The following is a 25257-nucleotide window of genomic DNA, read 5'->3' on the forward strand; positions in this document are numbered from 1 at the left end:
TATATATATATATATATTATTTTAGCTTTATTTCAGTTATCAAAAAATGATTTTTGATAGCTTTAGTAAACAATAACAACACTGACATATATAGTAATGCATGTCTTGATAATATATAATTAACACCAGTCATAATGATTTAGATGTTCTACATTTTGAGACAGTGATAGATTGTAAAAGGTAAAGAGGGTGAGAAATTTCAAACTAAAAGTTGAGACTCTTACCGTCACTGATGAATATTGTCTGGATGGTTTCTTCTGCTCTGTCCTCCACCATAAAACATCTGCTTGCATTACTTTCCTGTGCAGGCTATAATTTCCATCACATGTAAGGGTTTCAACCAACATTTATCACACTGTAAGTTATATCTTTAAAAGAAATTCTTCTTTAAAACTGCATTGTATTATAACTCACTTCAGTGCTTGAAGGTTGCTGGTGAGACGTTGTTGCAGGATCCTTCAGAGGACTCACAGAGAGAGTTATAGCATCTGCTGTATGAGGAACACAAAACAAACATCACCACAAATACTAAAATACTTCAGGCTTGTAACTCATGTGGAGAATCTGTCAAGTACCCTGAAACTCTTGGTTATGGATATGGGTTGCTCCACTGAGATCACGACCCATCTGAGATGAAGTCTTCCTCAGCTCGTCTCGACCATTCAAACATATCTGAGCTGGAACTGGTGCAACAGATGAACAGTATCTGAAGAGACTGCAAATCTTCTGCACCACTTCTTTGGCAAACCTGTCCATTATGGAATTAAGCTGCATTGATAAAAGAAATGCTCTAATTAAGAACAAAAAATAATACTAGAACTTAATTAATTTCAATAACTAACATGTTACAACCAACCACGTTAAAATCACTTAATAACAGACTTTCTTACCATCTGAATCTGAGTATCGTTTGGTTTGATGGAGAGACTGGATTCATCGGAGCTGCATGTAAAAGTCTTTCGTATCTCGTGTTTAGCAGAGTCCGTCAGTAAAGACACGACCAGGGTGGTTTGACTCTGAAAAACCTCAAACCGGGCCATAGTGACCACAGTGAAGAGAAATGCAGCAAAATCAACTCAACCTGTGTTTGACAGTTTGTACGGCCAGAGTGAGAAGAAAATAAACAAAACGTTGAACTCCCAATAAAGTTGCACTGAACAGTAAGTACTTCCTCTTTGTTTTATTTTAAAATAAAAGTATCTGAATGCTCGGCATTCGCCATTGATATTGCTTATGACTAACAAACAAAACTTAAGGAGTTTAAAATTCAGTGCTAAATTGTTGAGGGCATTAGACTGTTCTGGATCAATTTGATCATAACATGTTTTTGCTAAGACCCATTATAGACCTCAGTGACGGGAACAAATGTACTTCCGAAACAGGTTTTCAAAATAAAAGTCATTGAACGCTCTCAAAGGAAAAAGACTCCAGCCTAACTAATTAGAAAACTAATAATAAAATTCCTAATTACGTTTTAATTAGCATGCTTAAGGTCAGTGGTTTAACAACAAGTGTTGTGAGTTTATTTATATATTTCATTATTTTATTTATACGTACTTTCTTCTGCACTGGAAGCTCCTGTCGTCAAGTCAAATTCCTTGTGTGTGTGTGTGTGTGTAAACATACTTGGTAATAAAGCTCTTCTGATTCTGATTTAAGAGAAGCCAGATATCATTCTTAATAACAGTCGTGAATGCTTTTGATAATAAGTTTTTCTGTCATTTCTGATGACTGGATAAGGATTTTTTTTTTTTTAACACTTTTAAAAATATATATTTTACATCGGATACATTCACTAATGAATCATTCAGATCATTTTGTAAACAAGTTTGAATATTCATTGAAAAACACAAGTCGAAAAATTGATTCGCAAGCATACAAGGGCAGTAACCAGCTGATTAAATCATTCATATCAGAGCACAACTAGAAACATTTAAATTCACTTTAAATTCACTAAAGTGTCCATATTTGACTATTTTCAATTACTTTCTCAGGCATGGAAAACACAATTAACACATTATAAATTCCCTCATATTTCCAGGTTTTCCATAACCCTTGTGTGTGTGTGTGTGTGTAAACATACTTGGTAATAAAGCTCTTCTGATTCTGATTTAAGAGAAGCCAGATATCATTCTTAATAACAGTCGTGAATGCTTTTGATAATAAGTTTTTCTGTCATTTCTGATGACTGGATAAGGATTTTTTTTTTTTTAACACTTTTAAAAATATATATTTTACATCGGATACATTCACTAATGAATCATTCAGATCATTTTGTAAACAAGTTTGAATATTCATTGAAAAACACAAGTCGAAAAATTGATTCGCAAGCATACAAGGGCAGTAACCAGCTGATTAAATCATTCATATCAGAGCACAACTAGAAACATTTAAATTCACTTTAAATTCACTAAAGTGTCCATATTTGACTATTTTCAATTACTTTCTCAGGCATGGAAAACACAATTAACACATTATAAATTCCCTCATATTTCCAGGTTTTCCATAACCATGCCAACATATTTTTTACTACAACACAATTTTTACTACATGAATGCATCATGATAATATAAATAATTTTTTTTTATATAGGTTCACATTATGCAACATTAAAAATAACAACAGCTTGTTCAGCCTAATGTTTTATTTAAATGCCTTCACAATGTTACCCAAACATTTGTCTAGGAAATATTACAATATGTAAAATCCTGCAGTTGTTACAAGTTACTACGACGACATCTAATTCATACAGGTTTGCATTTGTGTTCATTGTAATGTCTAAGATATCCATATTTCTTCCCACACTTCTGGCACGTGTAGGGTTTCACTCCAGTATGGATTTGCATATGTGTTTTGAGATGGTCGAGTTCTGGCAACCCTTCCTCACACACCTTACAGCTGAACGGCTTCTCCCCAGCATGGACACGCTTGTGTCGCTTTAAATTTCCATACAAGCGAAAACCCTTCCCACACGTCTCACATTTGTGAGTTTTTTCATCAGTATGGGTCTTCATATGCATTTTCAGAGAGCCAGACCACTTGAACGCTTTCCCACATGCTATGCATTTATAAGGTCTATCTCCTGAATGGCACAACATGTGCGTTTTAAAAGACTTTCTGAGAGCGAAGGCCTTACCGCAGATCTCACACTTGAACGGGGTCTCGCCTGTGTGAAGCTTCTCGTGTATGCGAAGATTATATATGTTGCTGTAGCTCTTCTCGCATAATTTGCATGTAAAAGGTTTGCTGCTGTCTGAATGCAGCTGCAGTTGAGTTTTGGAGTTCAAAAATTGGTCTTCTTTTGAATTTCCAGTATGACTGTGTGATAAAATATGGTTCTGTAGCAAAGAACCATGCTGGAATGTTTTCCCACACATTTCACACTTAAATTGTGGCTCTTGGTGCACCCGCATATGGACTTTTAAATTGCTTCTCTGACGAAATCTTTTACCGCACACTTCACAGATGTACGGCTTTTCGCCGGTGTGAATGAGAATGTGGCGTGTCATCGCTTCATGATGCGCAAATGTTTTACCACAGATTTGACACGTATATCGTCTCTCACCGGTGTGCACAGGAAGATGGCGTCTCAAATGACTCTTGCACTTGAAGCTCTTATTGCAGTGGCTGCATTTTATTGGCCTGTCATCTGAATGAAACTTCTTGTGGCAGTTTAGGGTGCCTATTAGAGAGAAACTTTTCCCACAGGTGTCACATGTGTATGGTTTTTCGCCCGTGTGCACCCTTTGGTGCATATATAAGCTGCCTTTGACTGTGAATCCCTGTCCGCATATATCACAGGTAAATGGCCTGACTTCCGCATGGACCCGTTCGTGCGCTGCGAGGTCTTTGAAGCTCTTTCCGCAAGTAGCGCAGGGAAATTTCTTCTTCTCAAACTTCTGCGTATGTTTGCGGAGATGAGTCTCTAGCGCTCTTACTTGTGAGAACTTCTTCCCACACTTTTCACAACAGTGCTGCTTTATGACCGAATGCACACGTTTGTGTCGAAGAAGAGAAAACATCTTTGGAAAGGCCTTTCCACACTGCTCACATTCAAAAGACTCGTCTTCTTGTGGCTTTTCAGGTCGCTCGGTTGACGTTTGCAACACGCCTTCCTGATCTTCATCAGCTTTGTCATCAGCTGGTGAAAAAACAACACAATAATACAAATTAGTGTTGAACATATAAGCTATTAAAGATTCCTCATGACAGAAGTGTTTCAAAGATCATATAAAATGCCTTTTGTTACTATATATTTCCTATTGAAACTAGAATATATCAAAGGGCTTTTTTCCTATATTTTTGTTTTAAATATCAAATAGCCTTAAGTATATTTGAGTGGTTCCAACCTTTTTGACTTTTATTCACAGGCAGATATTACTTATTTGGCTAAAATGTAAGAATGAATGAAATTCTGATGACTGTTTTAAGAATTCTAAATGCATGAATTAGGTGAATTTGTAGGGAAAAACTAGCATATATATGACATAAAAGCTAAAATACGGGGGTGGAAAAAGCAGGGTGAAAAATCTTAATGGGGAAATGGGGAAAAAAGGGAAAAAAAGGGTTTCCCACCCAACAACCAGCAGCTGTACTTATTTATAAAATTAATAACATAAATGATAATGCGAGTATGACAACTTTACCTTACCATCACCGATGACTACAGTCTGAATGTCTTCTTCTGCTCTGTCCTCCACTAAAGGACATCTGTTTGCATGACTCTCCTGTGCATCCTGTAATTCACATCACATGGAAATGTTTTACATGTAAACACTAGACAAATAGTACTAAAAGTTTCAAATGCATATTATATACCATACCAGCACTTCATACTGTACGACCAATTTGCTATCAATGAATATAAGCATATTGTTGTCATTAATTTAATAGAAAAATCTATCCGTCTATCAATCTATCTTTTTTTTTTTTAAATGACTGAGGAGGCAGGATACAAGCTAGCCACCTGCAAACCATTCAAGTTACAAACAATTTTAATAACACAAACTCTTACCTGAGTCTGAGTGTCCTTTTGTTTCATGTTGAGATGAGTTTCAACAGAGCTGCATGTCTTTGGCGTGTCCGGCATTAATAAGATCAACAGAGCAGTTTGACTCCGAAAAAGCTCATACCTGGACATAGTGACCACAGCTACGAGTAGTGCAAAAATGAGAAACTGTGCTCGAATATTATTTCAAAATAATATTTCAGCAAGATTTAGAAGAAAAACCTTCTGCATTGGCAGTCCAACGCCTAAAAAAAACTTAAAACCAATTTGAATACATGCAATCACATGATCTTAATAGTCATAATAGATCGTGAATAACAAATTCTCAATATGAAGCCAAGTCATTATATTGTAATTATACGTCAGGTATGCAAACTCACTAGAAAAGTTGCACTCTGCGCTAAACACTTCCTCTTTAGTTCAGAACCATTTCAAAATAAAAGTATGCGAATATGCGCCATTGACCATTAATCCTTTTTAATTTAATATGAATAAAAAATGTTCCCTGTAGAAACAGATAAACAAACTAAATAAAACTTATTATAGATAATACTATAGTTTATTATTTATAATAACCAGAGCCCTTTCTGGCTAATTTGTTAAGTAAGCTTGTTTATTGTTTTTGTGTTATGCAAAATTTACTTTGAATTGCAAATGTTGAGAAACTCCTATTGACTGTTTTAGGTAAATAGACCCGACCGTCCATAACATGGTCAGTTCGCGTACACTTCCGATGCAACGTTTTCAAAATAAAAGTCATTTAACGCCAAAGACAAACAGCTGGAGAACTTTGTATAGACTTTTTAATAATTTCTATATCAAACTGCATCGGAAAAGTCAAACTTTTGACCATTTGAGCATTTAACGGTTTAATCTGCTCTTAAATTAATTAATTAAAGAGTAATTTAGATATTATCCACAGGAATAGTGAAGACTTTTGTGTTTTTCCTACCAAAATTACAAATAAAACATAAAATAACAATAAAAGAAAAATCACTGCATTCTCAGCAAACTGTTTATTCTTGAACATAGAGTACACTGTACTGAGGAATTCCCACTGTATAACTATTGATTTTGCATATTAATAATTGGCTTAAAAATAATTTGGCCCAGGCTCAATTATTAAATGAATTAATGAAAATTTGATTAATACAGCTTTTCAAGCCAAATGTAAACACTGTGCTATTGTAAATATTTTTGTCTTAAAGACAACGGAACCTTCATGACATCTATCTGAAAAAAACTGCAAATATAACAAAGAAAATGCAAGTTAGTTCCCAGCATGCTTTAAGGCAGCATCTTTTTCACACAGGTATACATTTGTGATCATTGTAATTTCTACGGTATGCATATTTCTTCCCGCACTTCTGGCACGTGTAGGGTTTGACGCCAGTGTGGATTTGCATATGCTCCTTCACATGGCTGAGTTGCACGAACTTTTTCCCACACACCTCACAGCTGAACGGCCTCTCGCCGGTGTGGATCCGCTCGTGTCGCCTTAAGTTTCCAGATAAGCGAAAGCACATTCCGCACGTTGCGCACTTGTGTGGCTTTTCGCCGGAGTGAATGCGCATGTGCAGTCTCAGACTGTAGGGAAGCCCGAACTGGCTTCCGCAAACAGAACATCTGTACGGTTTAGCTTTGGTATGAACAACCTCGTGCATTTTCAAACCAACTTTCTGAGTAAAGGTTTTATCACAGATGTCACACTTGAACGGTGTCACCCCCGAATGAAGCTTCTCATGTTCCTTCAGCGAATACAAGCTGCTATAGCTTTTGCCACAGACTTTACACATGTACGGATCCTTTTCCGTATGAAGTCTCTGATGTATTCTGAGCATTGCGGTCGAACTGTAGCACTTTCCGCATTCATCACACGGGAAAGACTTCCCATCTTTAGATTTGCCATTCAGATTGGCTTTATCACTATGTGCGAGTAAGTGTTTCTGGAGGGCATAGTTAAAAACAAAGCTCTTCCCACATATTTCACACATAAATGACTTCAGAGCTCCATGTATTCCCATATGCCTCTTCAGAGACTTGCTCTGATAAAACTGCTTGGAACAGATTTCACAGACGTGGCGTTTCACACCGCTGTGCACGAGGAGATGCCTTCTGAGATTTGTGATGTGGCCAAACTTCTGCCCACATTTGTTACATATATGGGGTTTCTCTCCTGTATGCACGAGCTGGTGCATATTCATTTTCTTTTCAGTTTTGAAAGTCTTGTCACAGAGGCTGCATTTCCACGGTCTGTCATTGGAATGAGTGAGCAGATGGCAGGCGAGGTTGCTTGAGTGTGTAAAGTGCTTCCCGCAGATCTCACAACTGTACGGTTTTTCACCTGTATGGATCCTCTGGTGTGCCAGTAAACTTCCCTTTACGGTGAAGCTGCGTCCACATGTGGAACACAGAAACGGCTTGACTTCCAGGTGGACACGTTTGTGCATCTTAAGATTCGCGAAGGCTTTCCCACATGTTTTACAGATCCCTTTCTTCTCTGTGTGATTCAGTAGGTGTTTTCTTAATCCTTTTAAGTATTTAAACTTCTTCCCGCACTGCTCACAACTGTGAGGCCCTTTTAAATGTCCACATTTGTGCTGATCTAGTGAGCGTCTATAGAAATATTTCTTTCCGCACTCTTTACAGTCGTATGGTTTTGTCTTCTTGCTTTTTTCAGATTTTGTCCTTATTTGTTCTGCTTGTGTGTTTACTTCAGCTTGCTGGTCCTCAACAGAGGCGATGGTACTGTATTCAACTGCAAAACATTAACAGGGTTCCAATTATTGAAAGCTACATGTATGTCTAGCTGGTTTAAAAAGCCTAATGATAATTTAGAAAATTCAGCAAGGACACAATACACTGATCAAAAGTCACAGTAAAGACATTTATAATATTACAAAAGATTTCTATTTCAAATAAATGCTGTTCATTTGAATTTTTGATCCATCAAAGAACCCTGAACAATTATTCATGCTTTCCTCAAAAGTATTAAGCAGCACAACTGTTTTCAACATTGATAAGAAATGTTTCTTGAGCAGCAAATCAGCACATTAGAATGATTCTGAAAGATTGTGTGACATTAATAATACTGTTTTACTGTATTTTTGATCAAATAAATGCATAAGAATGAAGGAAACCAATGGCCTAGAGTCTAATATGTTACTATTTAATAATGCCAAACATACTGATGTAAAGTTTAAATGAATGATTGATTAATGAATAAACAAACAAACAAACAAATAAATAAATTTTTAATCAATGTATAAACTTTTTATATAGATAGTACACACAAATATCAAAGCTGTGCAGCACATACCTATAAAAAATGCTTGCACTGGGTTCTTCTCTTGTCCACTACTTGACGACTCAGGACAAAATTCTGAAACATGACCCTCCTTTGCACACTGAGAGGAAAAAAATGTAATCAGTACGAACATTGATGCAAGCATTTTAGCAAACAACACAGAGTTGAATCTTTTCAATAACGAACTCACCTCCTGGCCTTTAACCGAATCTTGTGGTTGAACAGTTTCTTCAGGTAACGCAGTGAGCAGTTTCGGTCTCTCCAGAGACACCAATGGAGCTACAGTTGCGGAATCTGAGAGGACAATGACATTTCTAAGATTACAGAAGATTGAATGTGCTTACATATGACAATAAAATATATGCAGGATGTCTTACCAGGCACATCTCTGACAGCTTGACTGTTTTTTCTTTCTGGTTTCTTCACATGCTCCTTCAGCAACTCTTTTACATTTATTACATCATCATGGTAACTTTTAAAACCCTGCAACTGAGTTGGCTTAAGAGCAAAGCAATAACTGAAGACTCTGCATATTTTTTGAACAGCCACCTTGGTAAAGGTCTCCATCACAGCTGTGAGCTTTGCCTGCAACAGATAATAACTATTGATTAATTCATCCGGGCTTCTTCATAAATGTTCAGTTTTGCATAAATGTTTAGTTTTTAACTAGCAGGATGAAGCTCAACATTTCATTTGAAGAAGGAAATGGAATTACTTATTGTATTGTTAAACACAGAAAAAGTCTTGATTAAACATAACGTGTCCTAACCTAGAAATTAAAGACTACAGAGGAAAAACTTAAGGAACAGAAACACAACAAAATAGCTGCAGAATGAAAATAAACGTACCAGTCTGCGTTGTTTCTCATTCATGTCCAATATCGGATCTCTGTCACTAACGTTACTAATTTCAGTGTGAGATGGGCGACATTCACATTCAAAAACTTTCTGAATCTCGTCTAGGACTGTTTCTATCAAAAGCGTCATTATAGACATAGTCTGTTTGTGAAATAAGTCATACTCCGCCATTGTGCTCATTCATTAACTGTAATTTCTGATATATAAAGTGAGTGAATGAAGTAAGATCACAAACGATACCTGTGATACCCTTTACTGTGTTAACTTCCGTTTCTGCAAAACTACGTCTTTAGAATAAAAGTAGTTTATTTTCTAGTCCGCTGTAATCGCTGTGACGGTACATTCACAGTGACTTTTATTTTGAAATTCAAAATGCCGCACTTTACGGAAGTCACGCTCGACCGGTAACAGTCGTGAATGACATTTGTCCCATTGCAGTATTTTCTCTTTTACAATCATTAATGAGAAATTACATTAATTTCAACGAGATCAGCACTAAATAACTTGGATCATCTTACAAAATGTCGGAAAAGACAAACTTACAGGTATGTTTTCATTCATTCGCTAACGTTACTCAAAACTGGAGAAGTAATTTTGAGAGAGTAACTTTAATCAAAACCAAATTTAACTCTAATTTAACCATTTTTATTTTACATCACTCGTAAACCATACAGTGCAGCTCCGTTAGTTATGCGATTATGGTATAATTACTAATGTTATTTTGGTTTAGGTCTAGTGGTTAAAAAGAAGTTACTTCTGAACCGTCTTTACTCAAAAAGTTTTAGTGTAACGTAATATTCTCGAATATGAAATCTCTCTATATGAAGATGAATGGTGTTCTTTACTCCTCCCTTGTGTGTAACGGACACAGTGAATAGGCATTATTGTCTTATCTACTGAAGCCAGGACACTGGGGCGTAGTGCCTCCTTCATCATTCTGTCCTGCTTCAGATTCTCTATACATTGCTTTCTCTTCCTCTGAAGACTCCAGCTAATTTCCCTACAATGGCAGATGGGCCTTATAAATACATTAGGGTCAGAACATAATCCAAATTTAACATGATAGTCTGTGATATTTGTGTTGGTACTGATTTTTGCTGATTTGATTTTTCTTCTTTTACAGGATGCTGATGGCAAAGTCAGCAGGGTGATCCGTGTTGGCACCAGAAAAAGCCAGGTAAATTATTTATTGTACATGGTCTATTTTTTATTTCATATATATTTATTTCAAATGCTCTGTGAAAAAAAGTATTTGTTATATATTTTAATATATTTATATATTTCCAGTCTTCATTGTCACACGATCTTTCAGAAATCATTCTATTCATCACATCATTCATCACAAATTGACAATAATACAATTTTTAAAAAATTAAATTGAAATAAAACCATTTATTTGAAATATAAATCTGTTGTATTATAAATGTCTTTATTGATACTTTTGATCAATTTAAAAGCTCCTTGCTGAATTAAAGTATTTATTTCTTGAAAAAAATTACTGATCCCAAACTTTTAAACTTTAGCGTACATGCAAATGATATCATCTAAAATATTGCTAAAATATCTAACCATTTTCATCACCTGATAAATTGGAGAAATTTAAATGTACACGTTTCAGTTTTTATGACTGCTTGTCATTGGAATAATCCATGATGTGTTTAAAGTACCAATGTGTCTTAATTATGTTCTCAAGTTTTCTAAAATAAGTTTTTACTTTTACTTTCTATGTTATAAATAATGTCTATATACTGTATTTTGCTTCATCATCACTTAGTAGTACAAGTGTTGCGTAGGCAAATGTAGGTTTGTAAGTTTGATTGGGTGTGCCAGTGTGGCTTTGATAAGATTTGTCTTTGTTAGGGTGGGTACAATATTGCTTAGTTTAAGTAAAGAAACCAGTTACAGCCCTCAACAAGAAGATTAGCCTTAAAAGACCTTCATATTTTGTGGAAAATGAAATATTGTTGAACCTTTTTGTTACTTTTTTCCCCTTTTCAGCTGGCTCGAATTCAGACTGACAGTGTTGTAGAGAAACTCAAGGAGTTACACCCTGATGTTCATTTTGAAATAGGTAAGAGATCATTGGCAAATATGCAAAACAGTTGTTGTTTATTTGTAACTGAGTTTAGCATGTATGATATAGTTAATATTCACTCTCCTTAAATTGATTTCCACCTCAATCTTTTTATTTTGTTTCAGTGGCTATGTCAACAACAGGAGATAAAATACTTGACACAGCTTTATCCAAAGTAAGTCTAAATCCAGAAGTAAAATAATTGATTATTTAATTAAGTGATATTGATGTGATAATTAATTCATTTTGTAAATGTTTATATATGTGTGTGTGTGTGTGTGTTAAAGATTGGTGAAAAGAGTCTCTTCACAAAGGAACTGGAAAATGCTTTGGAAAAAAATGAGTTAGTCCATCCTTCATTACTTCTTGATATCATTCATGCATACTTTGCACTATGCACAGATTTGTTCACTGGTTGTTTGGTCCTTTGGTGCATTTGATGTTTCAGGGGTTTGTGCTGCTACACTGGTGCTTATGTTTCAGTATGAATAATGCTGTTGTAATATTTGTGTCTCTATAGGGTGGACCTGGTTGTGCACTCTTTGAAAGACTTGCCAACTGTTCTTCCTGTGGGCTTCACTATAGGATCTGTGCTGAAGTAAGGAATATCACAATAGTGCCTCTGTGTTCTGAAGTGCTTATATGTTCCTCCACATCTGAAGAGTCTTTTATCTTAAAAGTAGCTGACATGTCACGTTACAGACAAACGTCAACCTAAAAGTTAATAAATAATTATTGAAGTGTATGGAAAAACTGATATAGGGTATTGCTCATTGCAAATCCTTTTAAATGTATGGTCAACATTGTGATTCCTTCTCTTCAAAGGCGAGAAAACCCCCATGATGCTGTTGTCTTGCACCCCAAACATAAAGGCAAATGTCTAGACTCTCTAGCCAACAAGAGGTAAAAGCGGTGGCCAGTACATTTGAAATATATATATTAAAGTACACTAGCATTTAAAAGTTAGAAGTTTTAAGAAATTGATAGTTTCATTCAGCAAAGATGCATTAATAAATTGATCAAAAGTGATAGTTAACATTAATAATGTTACAAAAGATTTCTATTTCAAATAAATGCTGTTCTTTTGAGCTTTCTGTTTATCAAAAAAAAATCAACATTGATATTAATAAGGAATGATTTTTGAGCAGCAAATCAGCATATTAGAATGATTTCTGAGTAATGGCTGCTGAAAATATAGCTTTGCATCACAGGAATAAATTACATTCTAAAATATATTCTTATAGAAAACAGTTATTAGAAATTGTAATAATATTTCACAATATTACTATGGTTACTTTTTTTTGTTCTAATAAATGCAGTCTTGCTAAGCATGAAAGACTTCATTGAAAAATATTTAAAAATCTTATCAACCCCCACATTTTTAATGGTAATGATACATTTTATATTTTTAGTTGCAGGATATGTGTTTTCTTGAATAATAAATTATATATTTTATGATTGAAGTGTTGTAGGTACCAGTTCTCTTCGCCGGGCCGCACAACTAAAGAAGAAATTTCCTCATCTGGAGTTTAAAGACATTGTATCTTTCAGTGCAGTGCAGCATTAAAAAAAAAAAACGTTTCCTGTTATTGTATGTAGATGCAGATAACAAGTATATTATAATTTCAGTGTATTAACAAGCACTTGATGTTTTCCGTGAGGTTACACCTTAACAGTTGTGTTTCAGAGAGGTAATCTCAACACTCGTCTAAAGAAACTGGATGAAAAAGATGACTTTTCAGCCATCATTTTAGCAGCAGCTGGTCTTCAGAGAATGGGCTGGGAGAATCGCATCAGCCAGGTGCCTCTATCCTACTTTAATTAACCTAACATGCAAATACAACAAAGATTATTGCATCATTTAATCGATAAGCAATTCTATAATGCATATTGACCTGGGGTGTTATCATCTTGCTTCAGATCCTTGGGCCTGATGACTGCATGTATGCAGTTGGACAGGTGGGTAACATTCAGTGTTTCTTTAGTCCTGATCTCCTGCACAGCAGTGAGTGCATTTGTTCCATCACATTGAACCTTACATGCTGCTCTTACTGTCTTGTTAAAGGGCGCTCTGGCAGTCGAGGTGAGAGCTCGAGACCAGGACATCCTGGAAATGGTGTCAGTATTAAATGACTCGGACACCGTGTTGAGATGCATCTCAGAGAGAGCCTTCCTCAAACACCTGGTAGGCATCCTGCTGCACTATAATACTCCTCACACCTGTTTTTGGATCAGTGATGTGATGCTATTTTTTTTTTTTTATATTTGAATTAATTCATAATTAATAAAATAATACACTGTCTTTCAACAGTTTGGGGTCGGTAAGATTTGTAACGTTTTTGAAAGAAGTTCTCTTATGCTAACCAAGGCTGCATTTGTTTGATAAAAAAAATAGTTAAAACAGTAATATTGTGAAATATTATTACATTTTAAAATAAATGTTTTTTTATTTTATTATATTTTAAAATGTAATTTATTCCTGTGATGGCAAAGCTGAATTTTCAGCATCATTATTCCATTCTTCAGTGTCACATGATCCTTCAGAAATTGTTCTAAAATGCTGAGGCTGCAAAATGATCAATTACTATTAATTGCATTCAGAATAAAAGTTTAAGTTTACATACTATATGTGTGTGTACTGTGTATATTTATTATGTATATCATGTGTATATATTAAGGTAAATTATGTTAGATTTATATATAAAATATATAATATAAATTATTTACAAGTATAAATGAAGGGTTCATTTGCAAAAACCAATAACGTTTTTTTTATTGCGCATTCCAAGTAATATCAATCAAACTGCAGGATCATTTTGCAGTCACAAGAAACATTTGAATGGTGAATCACAATGGTGAAAACAGTTGCGCTGCTTAATCTGTGATGATTTTTTTCAGGACTTAAATTACATTACTTACTAAACCCAAACCTTTAAATGGTAGTGTAAATATTTAATAATAATTTTAAAACTGTTTAAATACATTTTAAGGTACAGTGACAATAAATTACAATTTACATTTAATTACAATACAAATTACATTAAGTCATTAAATAGAACCTTTTCTGCCAAATGAACATGTTTTACATGTTTTAAAACCAACAAGAATGCAAAGAATACATTTGTTTTAAACCCTTTTTTTTAATAGGAAGGGGGATGCAGTGTTCCAGTTGCTGTTTACACTGAAGTTAAGAATTCACAGGTAGTGAAGAGCTTCATGCTGTTTTACTGTCTACCTAACTAGAAAAGCTGAAAGACCGATCTGAATAACTGTGTGATCGTTTTACAGCTCTACCTGACTGGAGCGGTGTACAGTCTCGATGGTTCAGACAGTCTGAAGGAGACCATGCAGACAAGCATCAGCTCTGACAATCAGGTTGTTAATCCATAACCATATAAATAAAAATTCCAATATTCTGAATCCTTCTTTGAATTTTACACTGATTTGAGCATCTGTAACCTTATTATCACCAGGTTGAGGAGCAGGAGAAAGTTGACGAGAAGGCCCAGCGTGTGGGCATCACTGCTTTAAAGGTGTCAGAAGCAGCCCAGGACGCTGCAGAGAAGTTAGGAGTGGACCTCGGAAATCTGCTGCTCAGCAAAGGGGCCAAAGAGATACTGACTGTAGCCAGACAGCTGAATGATGCACGATAAGTATATAACAGTCCTTATCTGTAGCTGAAGACCAACCACCCCCTTCCAGAAGTATTTTTTTTAATAAATTTCAGTGTCAACAAGTGTTATGTCATCCAGTGGCCTTTATATTTTGTGTTATTAAGATATTGGTTAGTTTTTCACAGAAAATGTTTCTTTGTATTTACAGCAGTTTAATGAAAGTCAATATGCAGTTACTACTTAAAACAGACTTGCAGTATGATGCATAATAATAATGCCAAAATAATGACTCCACTGTTCACAGAAGTATAACAGAGACACTGGCAAACATGAACAACGTCTGCATTACAGAGAGCTAATAGATCGAAATTATTTTTGCTCTCATATTAAGCCATGAACACGCAGTCATGCCTTTTAAGATGGTGTGTGTTGTATCTAAACACATGCTTATTTGAAACTTTAATTATTCTGGGGTGTACATTTTCTGAAGCTGCTTGAAGTATCATCTACATTATACCTTCACTGACTCTGGTTATATAGGTGTACAGCATAACCTGTGAACCACTACAAAACGTTTTTGTATGATTGAGTCAGCTGTTTTTTTCCATAGATGAAAGGTTTGATAGTGGAATGATTTTCATTCCATCTCAGATATTTGCCACTAATATATTTTATGCATTTGTTAAATGTAGTCATTGAACCCTTTAAATTGAATCTAACATTTGTGCCTGGAAATTCAAAATATCACCTCTGTAAATGTCTTTGTGTATTAGCTCTAGTTTGATGAAGATTACATTTGTATGGAGTTTGTAAGCACTACCTGAGCCTTTTCATTCACTCCACTCAAATTCATACAAGTCCTTGCTTTATTTATTTGGCTAAATGTATTTTCTGGACTTCCTCTTGTGCCTGCAATTGTATGATGAAACATGATAAAACTTAGCCCGTATACTTTTGTTGTGGTATTCTGAATCACAGATTTTTTGGTTGGTTTATCCATAGTTTAACTCATTCCATATTGAATCAATGTGAGTATATGCAAGATTCTTAGAATGTACTGAAATGATAGAATTCTATGGCCATTTCAGAGTCAGTGATGTACTTATAAACTCTAAGTAACTTGATAGCATTGACATTGTTTGTCATTACTTTGAAATAAGGCATCTACATTTACATAAAACAGCACATTTTGAAAGTTTGGAGGTTTTAAGCAGAGTTGTTTGGTTTTATGTACTGTATTTTCCAGTCCCAAATAAATCAAGCAGTATAGATGCAATCATGTGCTTTTGACTTTTTTTTCTCTCTATTATACAAACTGCCTTACACAGTGAGACACCACTGGGTGTCACTATTTTTTATTATTATTATAAAAAAAAAAAAAAAAAAAAAAACTTCACTCAAGACCTTACATGTGATGGTTGAGGGTATTGGGGATAATAAATAAAGTAAATCATTATTACATTATCAGATAAGGCAGGTTAATTGAGTTTAGCATTGTACATTACTTGATTATTGATTCTGCTTGTGTGTAGAGAGTTAATGTGAAGAAGAGTTAAGCAAAGAGAAATGAGTATGTAGACTTAATAATGGTCTTGATTGAGATATATCAGAGAGGATATGTTCTTGTTTTTCAATTATTGTATAAAAATGTGCTGAAAGAATTGGGGAAGATTCTGTGACTGAAGAGGAATAAAACACAGATTAAATAAATACGCACATACATCAGTAAAAATAAGATTTAAAACAGAATAAAGAATATAAAAATGTATATTTTAAGGTATATTATGGGAATAAGGCACCTGTAAACTGTGATTGGACGGGGGAAATTTGGGCTAGCTTTCAATTTGATCAAAACAGGTATGAGATTATAATATAGACTGTATTTATATATATTTTTTTTCTTGGACCTGGCAACCCTGCTCTGAACTCTTAACATAAAAAAAATATTTTCAAAGATTTATTATCAAATTTATTTATTATAGATGCATACTTTTCAAGATTGATGTTTCATATATATATATATATATATATATATATATCCATTTTTTCAGGCACCATTTAGACAGTGAAGGTTGTCAAGTTGTCAAGTTTAGACTCGTCCAGAAGACGTGTTCTTATTCTGAGTGTGAACTCGCTTTATTAGCGTGTGGCTTCTTCTGGCAACCAGTTGTAGCATGTTGCCATCGCATCCACTCATTTTCACAGGAAATTACATACTACACTGTCCACAGAAGTCTATAATCTCATACCTGCTTTAATAAACAAACATGCATTTCAAAAACACGTGTTTGTGCGGCACTCACATTTTTGTATTGATTTTTTTTAAATATGTAAAACATAATTTGAAACACTTAATAAATTGTAAATAAAAATAAATAAATAACACTATCATGCAATAAATATAAAAATTAGATGAATAAAATCAATTTTATTTTGGTTTCCATGGGACCGCTCGTTGAGCGTGCATGTCTTCTTTGGGGCATCATCGATGATCTGGCTTCACTTCCATCCATCCCAGGTTTTGCGTGACACCTCGCCACGAAACTCTCCTTCAGGACTCAGTTTTTCATTCAGTTCTGTACGGGATTACCAGTGGCGCACGACCTGTTTCTGTTACCTGTTGTGAAGAGAAAAGTGACCTACATTTCAACACTTTAACGAATATATTTCCTCTCAAGTGTGAACCTGGGTAAGTGATTTCAAGAATTTCCAGGATTTGCAGTTCATTGTCAGCATTAGCATAATTTAACCATACTTGTTTTATCATCTGTGACTGACTGATTTATAACAACAGCATAACGTCTAAAAATATATTTTATATTTTTAAAGTATTATTCTTTTATCTTATATTTTAACCATATTACTATACTATGCTATATTATGCTATGCCATATTTTTATACTAGCATCTTAAGAAGTTTGTTAGTAACCTCAACTAGGTTTTCTTTATTATTTAATAATTATTTAATACAAGTAATATTGTAATATCATATCATACATTTATATTTTTAAATATGTATGTGGTCTGTAAATATATGCGCATGGTATTAAGAGAGATAAAACTACTAATTCTTGTGGATTAGCCTACAAACACAGCATAAAGACTACAAAGCCAAATCTCTTGATTCTTTGTGTTGGCCTGTTAAAGGTTATTAACCCTTAAAAGGGCGGGCACAAAATAATTTTGCTGTTTTCTAATACTTTAGGGCTCATATAATACAATTTCATGTTTCTTTTCTTTAATACAATTTCATATATCTTTTATCATTGTTTTTTTTTCTTCAGAAATTAAGCCTTCTCACTTACTTTTCTCAAATATATTTACCATTTAAAGGGTTAATGAATACACACTAAATACTATTTCAACAATCCTCGTTTTCTAAAACAAACTGTTTGTCACATGTTTATGGATGTGTGTTATGTAACATTTGTATATTAACATGCACAGTGTCTCACCAAACAGTGGGCAAAAATCAGAGGAGTGGTGATAATTTGTTCAACCCATATGTCTATGAAAAATTCTTATTATGTTTCACTGGTTATAATACATTCCAACAAGATTTCCATTGTACAGTCTCCACACAGCACAATCTACTAATTCTCATGTGAACACTGGAGCGATCCCCTCCTAGCTAGTGTTCTCTGTGGGACTGAGCCAGTGATGTCTGTCTCTGACCTGGCTACTCACATTCTCTGATTTCGCTCTTCCTTTTGGCTCCAAACTCCAGGGACTTACATCTAGCTAGTCAATTCAATGTGTCAGCACAAAGCGGTCTCTCGGAGGAAACCAAATCCCAGTCTTTTAGAAGAGCTCCAAATTCTAACCCAGATCAATTTGACAGAGTAGGGGCCTCTCCTGAGTAGGGGCCTCTCCTGAATTAGCAGACAGTGTAAAGAGGTTTGCATTTCAAGGGGAAAGTATAGGAAGACGCTCCCATTGGAGATTTCTCATCTTGAATAGTGATGTACAATATGATGACTCATAGCATTTCTTTAATAGAAGACAGTGATATTAGATGTAAAAATGTAACTATGCAGTTTATCACATGGATCAGAGTGTTCTGTACTTTTCTTCTGATACATTTTTATTGAGAACACTGCAGTAATGGCTGTTGAAAATTCAACTTTGCATTACAGGAATAAATTGTTTTAAAATAGAAAACAGTTTTTTTTTATTGTAATAATATTTCATAATATTACTGTTTTTACTGTATTTCTGATCAAATAAATGCAGCCTTGGGGAGAATAAGAGACATATTTTAATACCATTAAAAAAAAACTTTTGACCGATATGATCACAGCACTTAGTGATTTTTGCTCTCTTTTAAGACCTTTGGAATGGCAGTGAAGGCATCGGATCTTGGGTCAGTTAGTATTACTATGGAGGACAGCCTGTGTAATGGAGGAACACAGCCACAGGAAGCTCCACTGCTAACCCATCTGAAAAAGGTAGAGAACCACATCACAGAGGCACAGCGCTTCTCTCACCTGCCCAAACGCACTGCTGTGGACCTGGAGTTCAGAGACCTGTCCTACACCATCAGAGAAGGGCCGTGGTGGAAGAAACAAGGTCAGGAGATCATATTTTACACATTTTGATTAAGGTAACCATAAATAATGTCAAACTCATTTAACTCATCGGTCCTAAATAGTGCATGACTTGTAGTTTTGACCTCATTCATTTGAAACAGACCTTACGGATGGGGTCTTTATAAGACATTATCATAATCATAAGACATCATAAGAAATAAATAAAGGAAGAAGGCATACAGTCTGTTTTATTAGATAGTGACTAAAGCAAGCATATAATATAATTTATAAAATGTTCTTTTTTTTTATAAAAGGCATAAATGAATTAAAATATTAAAAATATTTATTTGATAAAAAAATGATAAATTATACAATATAGATAAAAACAGATTATTGTTAGTTATGAGGGAATTTAAACCCATTTTCATAAAAATATAATTGTTTGCAAGTTTTTACAAAAACTTTAAAGAAAAGAGACAAATGGTTTATCAATAATGCAGCTGTCAAAACTCAAGGGAGAGATAAAGTGGAGCAGGAAACAAGACAGAATGAAGGGAAAAGATACAAATTGAGAAAAATGGACAACTCAAGAGGTCCTCCATGAATAATTGTGCACAAATGAATGCATCCCAACTTTAGACCAGACCAGAGTAGCAGAGAAATCCAATCTTAGAAATAAAATGGAGCCTAAATGATGGATACTGTGTTTAATAATAGACTATTTATCTCTTAGCTGTACAAGTCAAATAGGATATTAAAATAGATCTTGGCTAGATGCATGCTCAGAGTAGCAACTTTTGTTCATGTACAAAGTGGAATACGGTAAGCAATTTTAATTTAGCAGCTTAGCATTCAGAGGACATTAAAATCACATTAGAACGAGTACCAAGACTAATGGAGGCCTTTTTGCTTTCCTATCAGACCTTTGGATCTATTGATTTGCAGGTAACGTCATGAATGCTGGTATCTCATACTGATCACTTCTGTTTTTATCTGATTAAGCTGACTCATGCACTGTCTAGTCATGCACTGTCTGGCCTGAAGATAGCAGATGGTTCTTTACTCTTGTGATTTATTGGTCAAAACATACCAGTGTGGAAGATTCTACTCTTTTACAGCCTTCAAATGCCAACAGGACTTTTATTTTTGCAGTGCCATCACTACAAGTAGTTTAAATTAGATGAGATCCCATCTAACATCACTGGTGAGAACAACATTTTCAATTCGAAATTGGCTGCTGATATCATCCTAATGCTTGTGCCTTTTTATGCTGATTAATCTTATGCACTATGATGATCAGAATAGAATATATTTGTAAATATGATAAATGGAAATGGAAATGAAATGATAAATGTAATTAGCACTCCCAATGTTTCCATTGTGGCACTAAAGGAAAAGCGCCACCAATGATGATAATATGGCGGTCATTAAATGGCTTCTAAACATTCAGTGGACATGTATGGGAATAAAGTCAAAGGGTAAAGGAGAGGGCTTTCCTGCGATTTGACTGTGAGAACAGAGCTTTTGGACTAATAGGCTGATAATTAGGGCACCTTGCTTTGAAATACTGTAAGTCAGACTTTTTTTTTTCTTTTTTTTTTTAGAAATACTATATCAGTGACTCCTAAAAATGTCATAACTTTTTTTAATGAGATCTTTCTGTCTTATGTGGTGGGCGAAATCCATCATGGTGGACTCGTAGAAAGGTCAATGAGCAGACTTGTCCAGAATGGCTTAATTAGCCACTGTACTTAAAGGTTTTGGAGCCTAATTCTTTCATCACCTTTATCACTCGCTTTCTCACATTTCTTAGCTTTGGAGAAATATGTAGTACAGTCATGAGGTTCACGGATTAAACCATACTTCTTATTTGAAGGGATTAACTGCAAGTGGACCGTTTGTTCCAAAGGAGAACCGTAGGACGCCAAGCATATATTTTTTTCTTCCAGGTTATAAGGCCCTACTCAAGTGTCTATCGGGGAAGTTTTGCAGTCGGGAACTCATTGGCATTATGGGCCCCTCTGGGGCTGGAAAATCCACTTTGATGAACATCCTGGCGGGATACAGGTGAGGATACAGTAGGTGCAAATATGATCTGAACAAAAATAGTAAGAAAGCATGCTATATTTTTCATTCCAGTTGTTTGTATCATTGGTAAACTTGATTATGAATTAACAAATTGCTCATTAATACATTTATTACATTTAAAATTTTATTTAAATTAAATTTAAAAATAAATTAAATCTTGAAAGCTTCCATACCTATCTATTGCTGGTTGTCAGTGTTGGGGAGTAACTAGTTACATGTAACAGTGTTACGTAATTTAATTACAAAAATGTACCTGTAATCAGTTACAGTTACTGAGAAAAAAATGTATAATTAAATTACAGTTACCTATGAAAATGTTAACAATTACAAAGGGGGTTACATTTGAATTTTTTTCACACACACCCACACACAGATTTAACTGATTGCTTTCATAAATTACATTGACTGCTCTAAAATATGTAACACTAACGTTTCAGGAGTTTAGGACACAGATTAGGACACATGCTTATTCAATTCAACTGTTTTATTTCCTATTTGGGTTTATGTATAGGCTTTATTTTTTAAGATTAACCTTTTTGTTTTGCAAGGCATTGTTATATGCCAGTGTTTCCTGTCATAGCCAAGATTTGATTTCAAAAAGCAGTATCATAGATGTTAAACTATTTATTGTTATGATTTTAAATCTGTATTTAACCTCAGAATGATCTCAAAGTAAGCAGATGCACTAAAGTCTGATTTTGTGGTGGCTATGCTTTAAAATTAAATTATTATAATCTTAATTCAAGTGATGAAGTATTTTGAAAAACTGACAGTAATCAATGTTGAGTCCTACTGTAAGATTAGCCCTGCCTGTTTCAAAATGATCAACAGTTGAAAACATTAGAAATTTAGAAAAGGAATCAAATGTAATCAGTTACATTACTTTATAAAAGTAATTGAAATAGTTACACTACTTATTACGTTTTAAATAGGGTAATCTTCCCAAAACTGCTGGCTGTCTTGTGTGTTACAGGGAAACAGGAATGACTGGACAGATCCTGGTAAATGGAAAGCTCAGAGACCTCCGAACCTTTCGTAAAATGTCCTGTTACATTATGCAAGAGGACAAATTGCTGCCCCACTTGACTGTTCAAGAAGCAATGATGGTGAGTCTGTAGGTGAATGATGTAGTAAAGGACGCCCCCTACTGCAGGTTTGGTGCTAATGCCCAATATAACAATCCCTTTTAGTCACCTGCAGAAAAAAAGTAATTTCTAACAAGGAACACACTGAACTCAGCTCAATGATTTCTGCACTGTTTTCTAGGTATCAGCCAACCTGAAGCTCAATGAAGACACAGAGGTGAAAAAAGAGCTGGTAGGTAAAGCTCATCACCTCATTCAGACTTGCCCCAAATGTTTCCCTCTGGTGAACAATTCCCTCTTTTCTGTGTGTTTATGTTGACATGCAGATAAAAGAAATTCTGACAGCCCTGGGACTGTATGAGTGTGTCCACACTCGAACTGTGTGTCTCTCTGGGGGCCAGTGTAAGCGGTTGGCTATTGCCCTTGAGCTAGTAAACAACCCCCCAGTCATGTTTTTTGATGAGCCCACCAGGTAATGATGTCATCGTATTGTGACACAAATAAATCAGCATTATTTAGATGCTTGTAGCATTAACAGATACTGTCTATTTTTTTCAGTGGTTTGGATAGCGCATCCTGTTTCCAGGTAGTGTCATTGATGAAGTCTCTGGCACAAGGAGGGCGAACTATCATTTGCACTATTCACCAGCCCAGTGCCAAACTGTTCGAGATGTTTGATAAGGTATGTGCATGTGCAAATCTTTTTGGAAATCTTCAGATCATGCCACTCATCATTTCATTCCTTCTGGGTCTCCTTCACAGCTGTATATTTTAAGCCAAGGCCAGTGCATATTAGTTTAATATGGCGTTTGAAATGGTTCTTGTTTTTTGCTCTAGGTTTTGACACATCTGCGGCTAATGTCACACATCTCCATTGGAGTGCTGATAGGCCTGCTGTACCTCAATATTGGCAATGACGCCAGCAAAGTCTTCAACAACACTGGTTTCCTCTTCTTCTCAATGCTCTTTCTCATGTTTGGCGCGCTGATGCCTACAGTTCTTACCTGTAAGTTAGTGAAGAGGCATGAATGCAGCAGTCATGTCACAGTTTTACTGTCAACACATATAACACAATTTTGGGTCTAAAGTCATGTCCTACTTTCATTCAGAGGAAGTGAAAGTGGTTTTTAGAGTCATAGATTCTCTGTACTCTTTCAGTTCCCCTAGAGATGGCTGTGTTTCTGAGGGAACATCTAAACTACTGGTACAGCTTGAAGGCTTACTATCTGGCTAAGACAATGGCTGACATTCCATTCCAGGTGGGTGCCTGCCTGCCTAAGCCTTACTGACTCCATTTTATGCATGATATGAGCTGAGCATATTTGGACAATGTTGAAGGTTTAATATAATGGATCTAAGACAAAGAAAACCAAGGACTTCTATAATTCCTATATTTGATATACACTCTTTGTCCACTCTTCCTCAGGTCCTTTGTCCTATCATGTACTGCAGTATTGTATACTGGATGACTAAACAGCCTCCAGAGGCAAGCCGCTACTTGCTGTTTTTGGCTTTGTCGATCTGCACAGCTTTAGTAGCCCAGTCTCTTGGACTTCTAGTCGGTGCTGCCTCCACATCCCTTCAGGTATATGTTACAGCTATTAGAAGAGCTCCAGACTGCGACTAAAACATTAACGACAATAATGTAAAATCTTTCTTCACAGGTAGCCACTTTTGTCGGTCCGGTTACAGCCATTCCGGTGCTACTATTCTCGGGGTTCTTTGTGAACTTTGACACCATTCCAGAATACCTGCAATGGAGTTCCTACGTGTCCTATGTCCGGTATGCTATTTATATCTTAATATATACTTTTACTAGGCAAATATCACATTTCATGTTTGTTTGATTGTGTTTCTGACAGGTATGGGTTTGAGGGGGTGATTTTGTCCATTTATGGAATGAATCGAACCGAGCTTGAATGTCCAGGGAGGGTTTGCAAGTTCCAAAGACCTGAAGAAGTACTGCAGTTATTAGATGTAGAAGATGCCAAACTTTACATGGACTTCATCGTATTGGGGATTTTCTTCCTCATCCTGCGACTCGCCACCTACTTGGTTCTTCGGTACAAAATAAAGTCAGAACGATAATATTCAAGTCATGGCCTTGAATGGTCTGCAGCTCTTGTGGCCTGTTTTCAGGCTACACATATACACTATAATTTCCAAAGGTGTCATTATCTGCTCAGGAAGGTCAGATTTATTTGTTCATAATTTTCGTGTTCTGGTTTTTGTTTTTCATTTCGAATAAATTAATTAAATGTCACTGTCTACAGAATTGGCTTTAAAAAATTGAATAAATATTTTCACGTTTTTCAGTGTTAAAATGATGCAGTGCCAGGTGTTGGAAAAATATTGGTGTTATGCAAGGCTGCTATATCCAAATTCAAGATGTCATACCAAATTTAAATATGCAAATGATAATTTACTGATCTTTCTCTATTCATTATGGCAGTTCTCAAACTCGTTTAACTCTGGCTTTAAGCTTCCACTAACATTGATTTTTTTTTTAAAAATTTTACTCAGAGCTGATTAGAATTAAGTTTTTTGCATTTCCAGTTTCAGAAAGCACATCATGAACATGTTTAGCCTGAGATGAGGATGTTTACATATCATTGCACAAGTCCGAAAAGGGTTTTAATTCAAACCAGAAGACTGTGAAGGTTCACACAGTGCCTGTGTTTCTATTAAACCATTG

The 25257-nt window shown here is 35.2% G+C and overlaps 4 protein-coding genes across 5 annotated transcripts in view; 2 read left to right on the top strand and 2 right to left on the bottom strand.

Moving 5' to 3' along the window:
- LOC107743729 (zinc finger protein 91-like) overlaps positions 1–5249 on the bottom strand; it is a 9355-nt gene extending 4106 nt beyond the window's left edge. The window contains exons 1-5 of the mRNA XM_016557121.1: positions 5015–5249; positions 4652–4736; positions 2751–4141; positions 891–1016; positions 576–768 (exon numbers count right to left, since the gene is read on the bottom strand). Of these exons, the coding sequence (XP_016412607.1) occupies positions 576–768; positions 891–1016; positions 2751–4141; positions 4652–4736; positions 5015–5140 (1921 nt within the window). The 5' untranslated portion in view covers positions 5141–5249. The remainder of the gene's footprint in view (positions 1–575; positions 769–890; positions 1017–2750; positions 4142–4651; positions 4737–5014) is intronic.
- Positions 5250–6112: 863 nt separating this feature from the next.
- LOC107743700 (zinc finger protein 883-like) lies at positions 6113–9430 on the bottom strand. The gene is made up of 5 exons (XM_016557084.1): positions 9164–9430; positions 8693–8900; positions 8506–8609; positions 8328–8415; positions 6113–7766 (listed from the first exon to the last, which is right to left on the bottom strand). Exons 1-5 carry the CDS (start codon positions 9350–9352, stop codon positions 6313–6315), a joined length of 2043 nt encoding a protein of 680 aa, XP_016412570.1. The 5' UTR covers positions 9353–9430; the 3' UTR covers positions 6113–6312.
- Positions 9431–9552: 122 nt separating this feature from the next.
- On the top strand, positions 9553–16128 carry hmbsb (hydroxymethylbilane synthase, b). 2 transcript variants are annotated; one of them, XM_016557087.1, is made up of 14 exons: positions 9553–9717; positions 10296–10349; positions 11171–11243; positions 11372–11421; positions 11534–11589; positions 11767–11844; positions 12072–12149; positions 12711–12786; positions 12934–13047; positions 13167–13205; positions 13312–13431; positions 14394–14447; positions 14535–14621; positions 14720–16128. In XM_016557087.1, the coding sequence occupies exons 1-14, from the start codon at positions 9694–9696 to the stop codon at positions 14897–14899; spliced, it is 1083 nt and encodes a 360-aa protein (XP_016412573.1). In that variant the 5' UTR covers positions 9553–9693; the 3' UTR covers positions 14900–16128. The 2 variants fall into 2 exon arrangements, with proteins under 2 accessions (XP_016412573.1, XP_016412572.1); XM_016557086.1 differs by lacking the exon at positions 9553–9717 and adding an exon at positions 10136–10207.
- A 1319-nt stretch (positions 16129–17447) lies between these two features.
- Positions 17448–24825, top strand: LOC107743730 (ATP-binding cassette sub-family G member 4). Its single transcript, XM_016557122.1, has 13 exons — positions 17448–17549; positions 19189–19429; positions 21339–21456; positions 22451–22583; positions 22744–22794; positions 22889–23034; positions 23121–23244; positions 23325–23357; positions 23400–23568; positions 23721–23821; positions 23989–24147; positions 24227–24345; positions 24425–24825. The coding sequence occupies exons 2-13, from the start codon at positions 19198–19200 to the stop codon at positions 24648–24650; spliced, it is 1611 nt and encodes a 536-aa protein (XP_016412608.1). The 5' UTR covers positions 17448–17549; positions 19189–19197; the 3' UTR covers positions 24651–24825.
- The last annotated feature ends 432 nt before the right edge of the window (positions 24826–25257 follow it).

This window comes from Sinocyclocheilus rhinocerous, unplaced genomic scaffold (assembly GCF_001515625.1).
Source record: "Sinocyclocheilus rhinocerous isolate Xijiao unplaced genomic scaffold, SAMN03320098_v1.1 scaffold166, whole genome shotgun sequence".
Lineage (NCBI taxonomy): Eukaryota > Metazoa > Chordata > Actinopteri > Cypriniformes > Cyprinidae > Sinocyclocheilus > Sinocyclocheilus rhinocerous.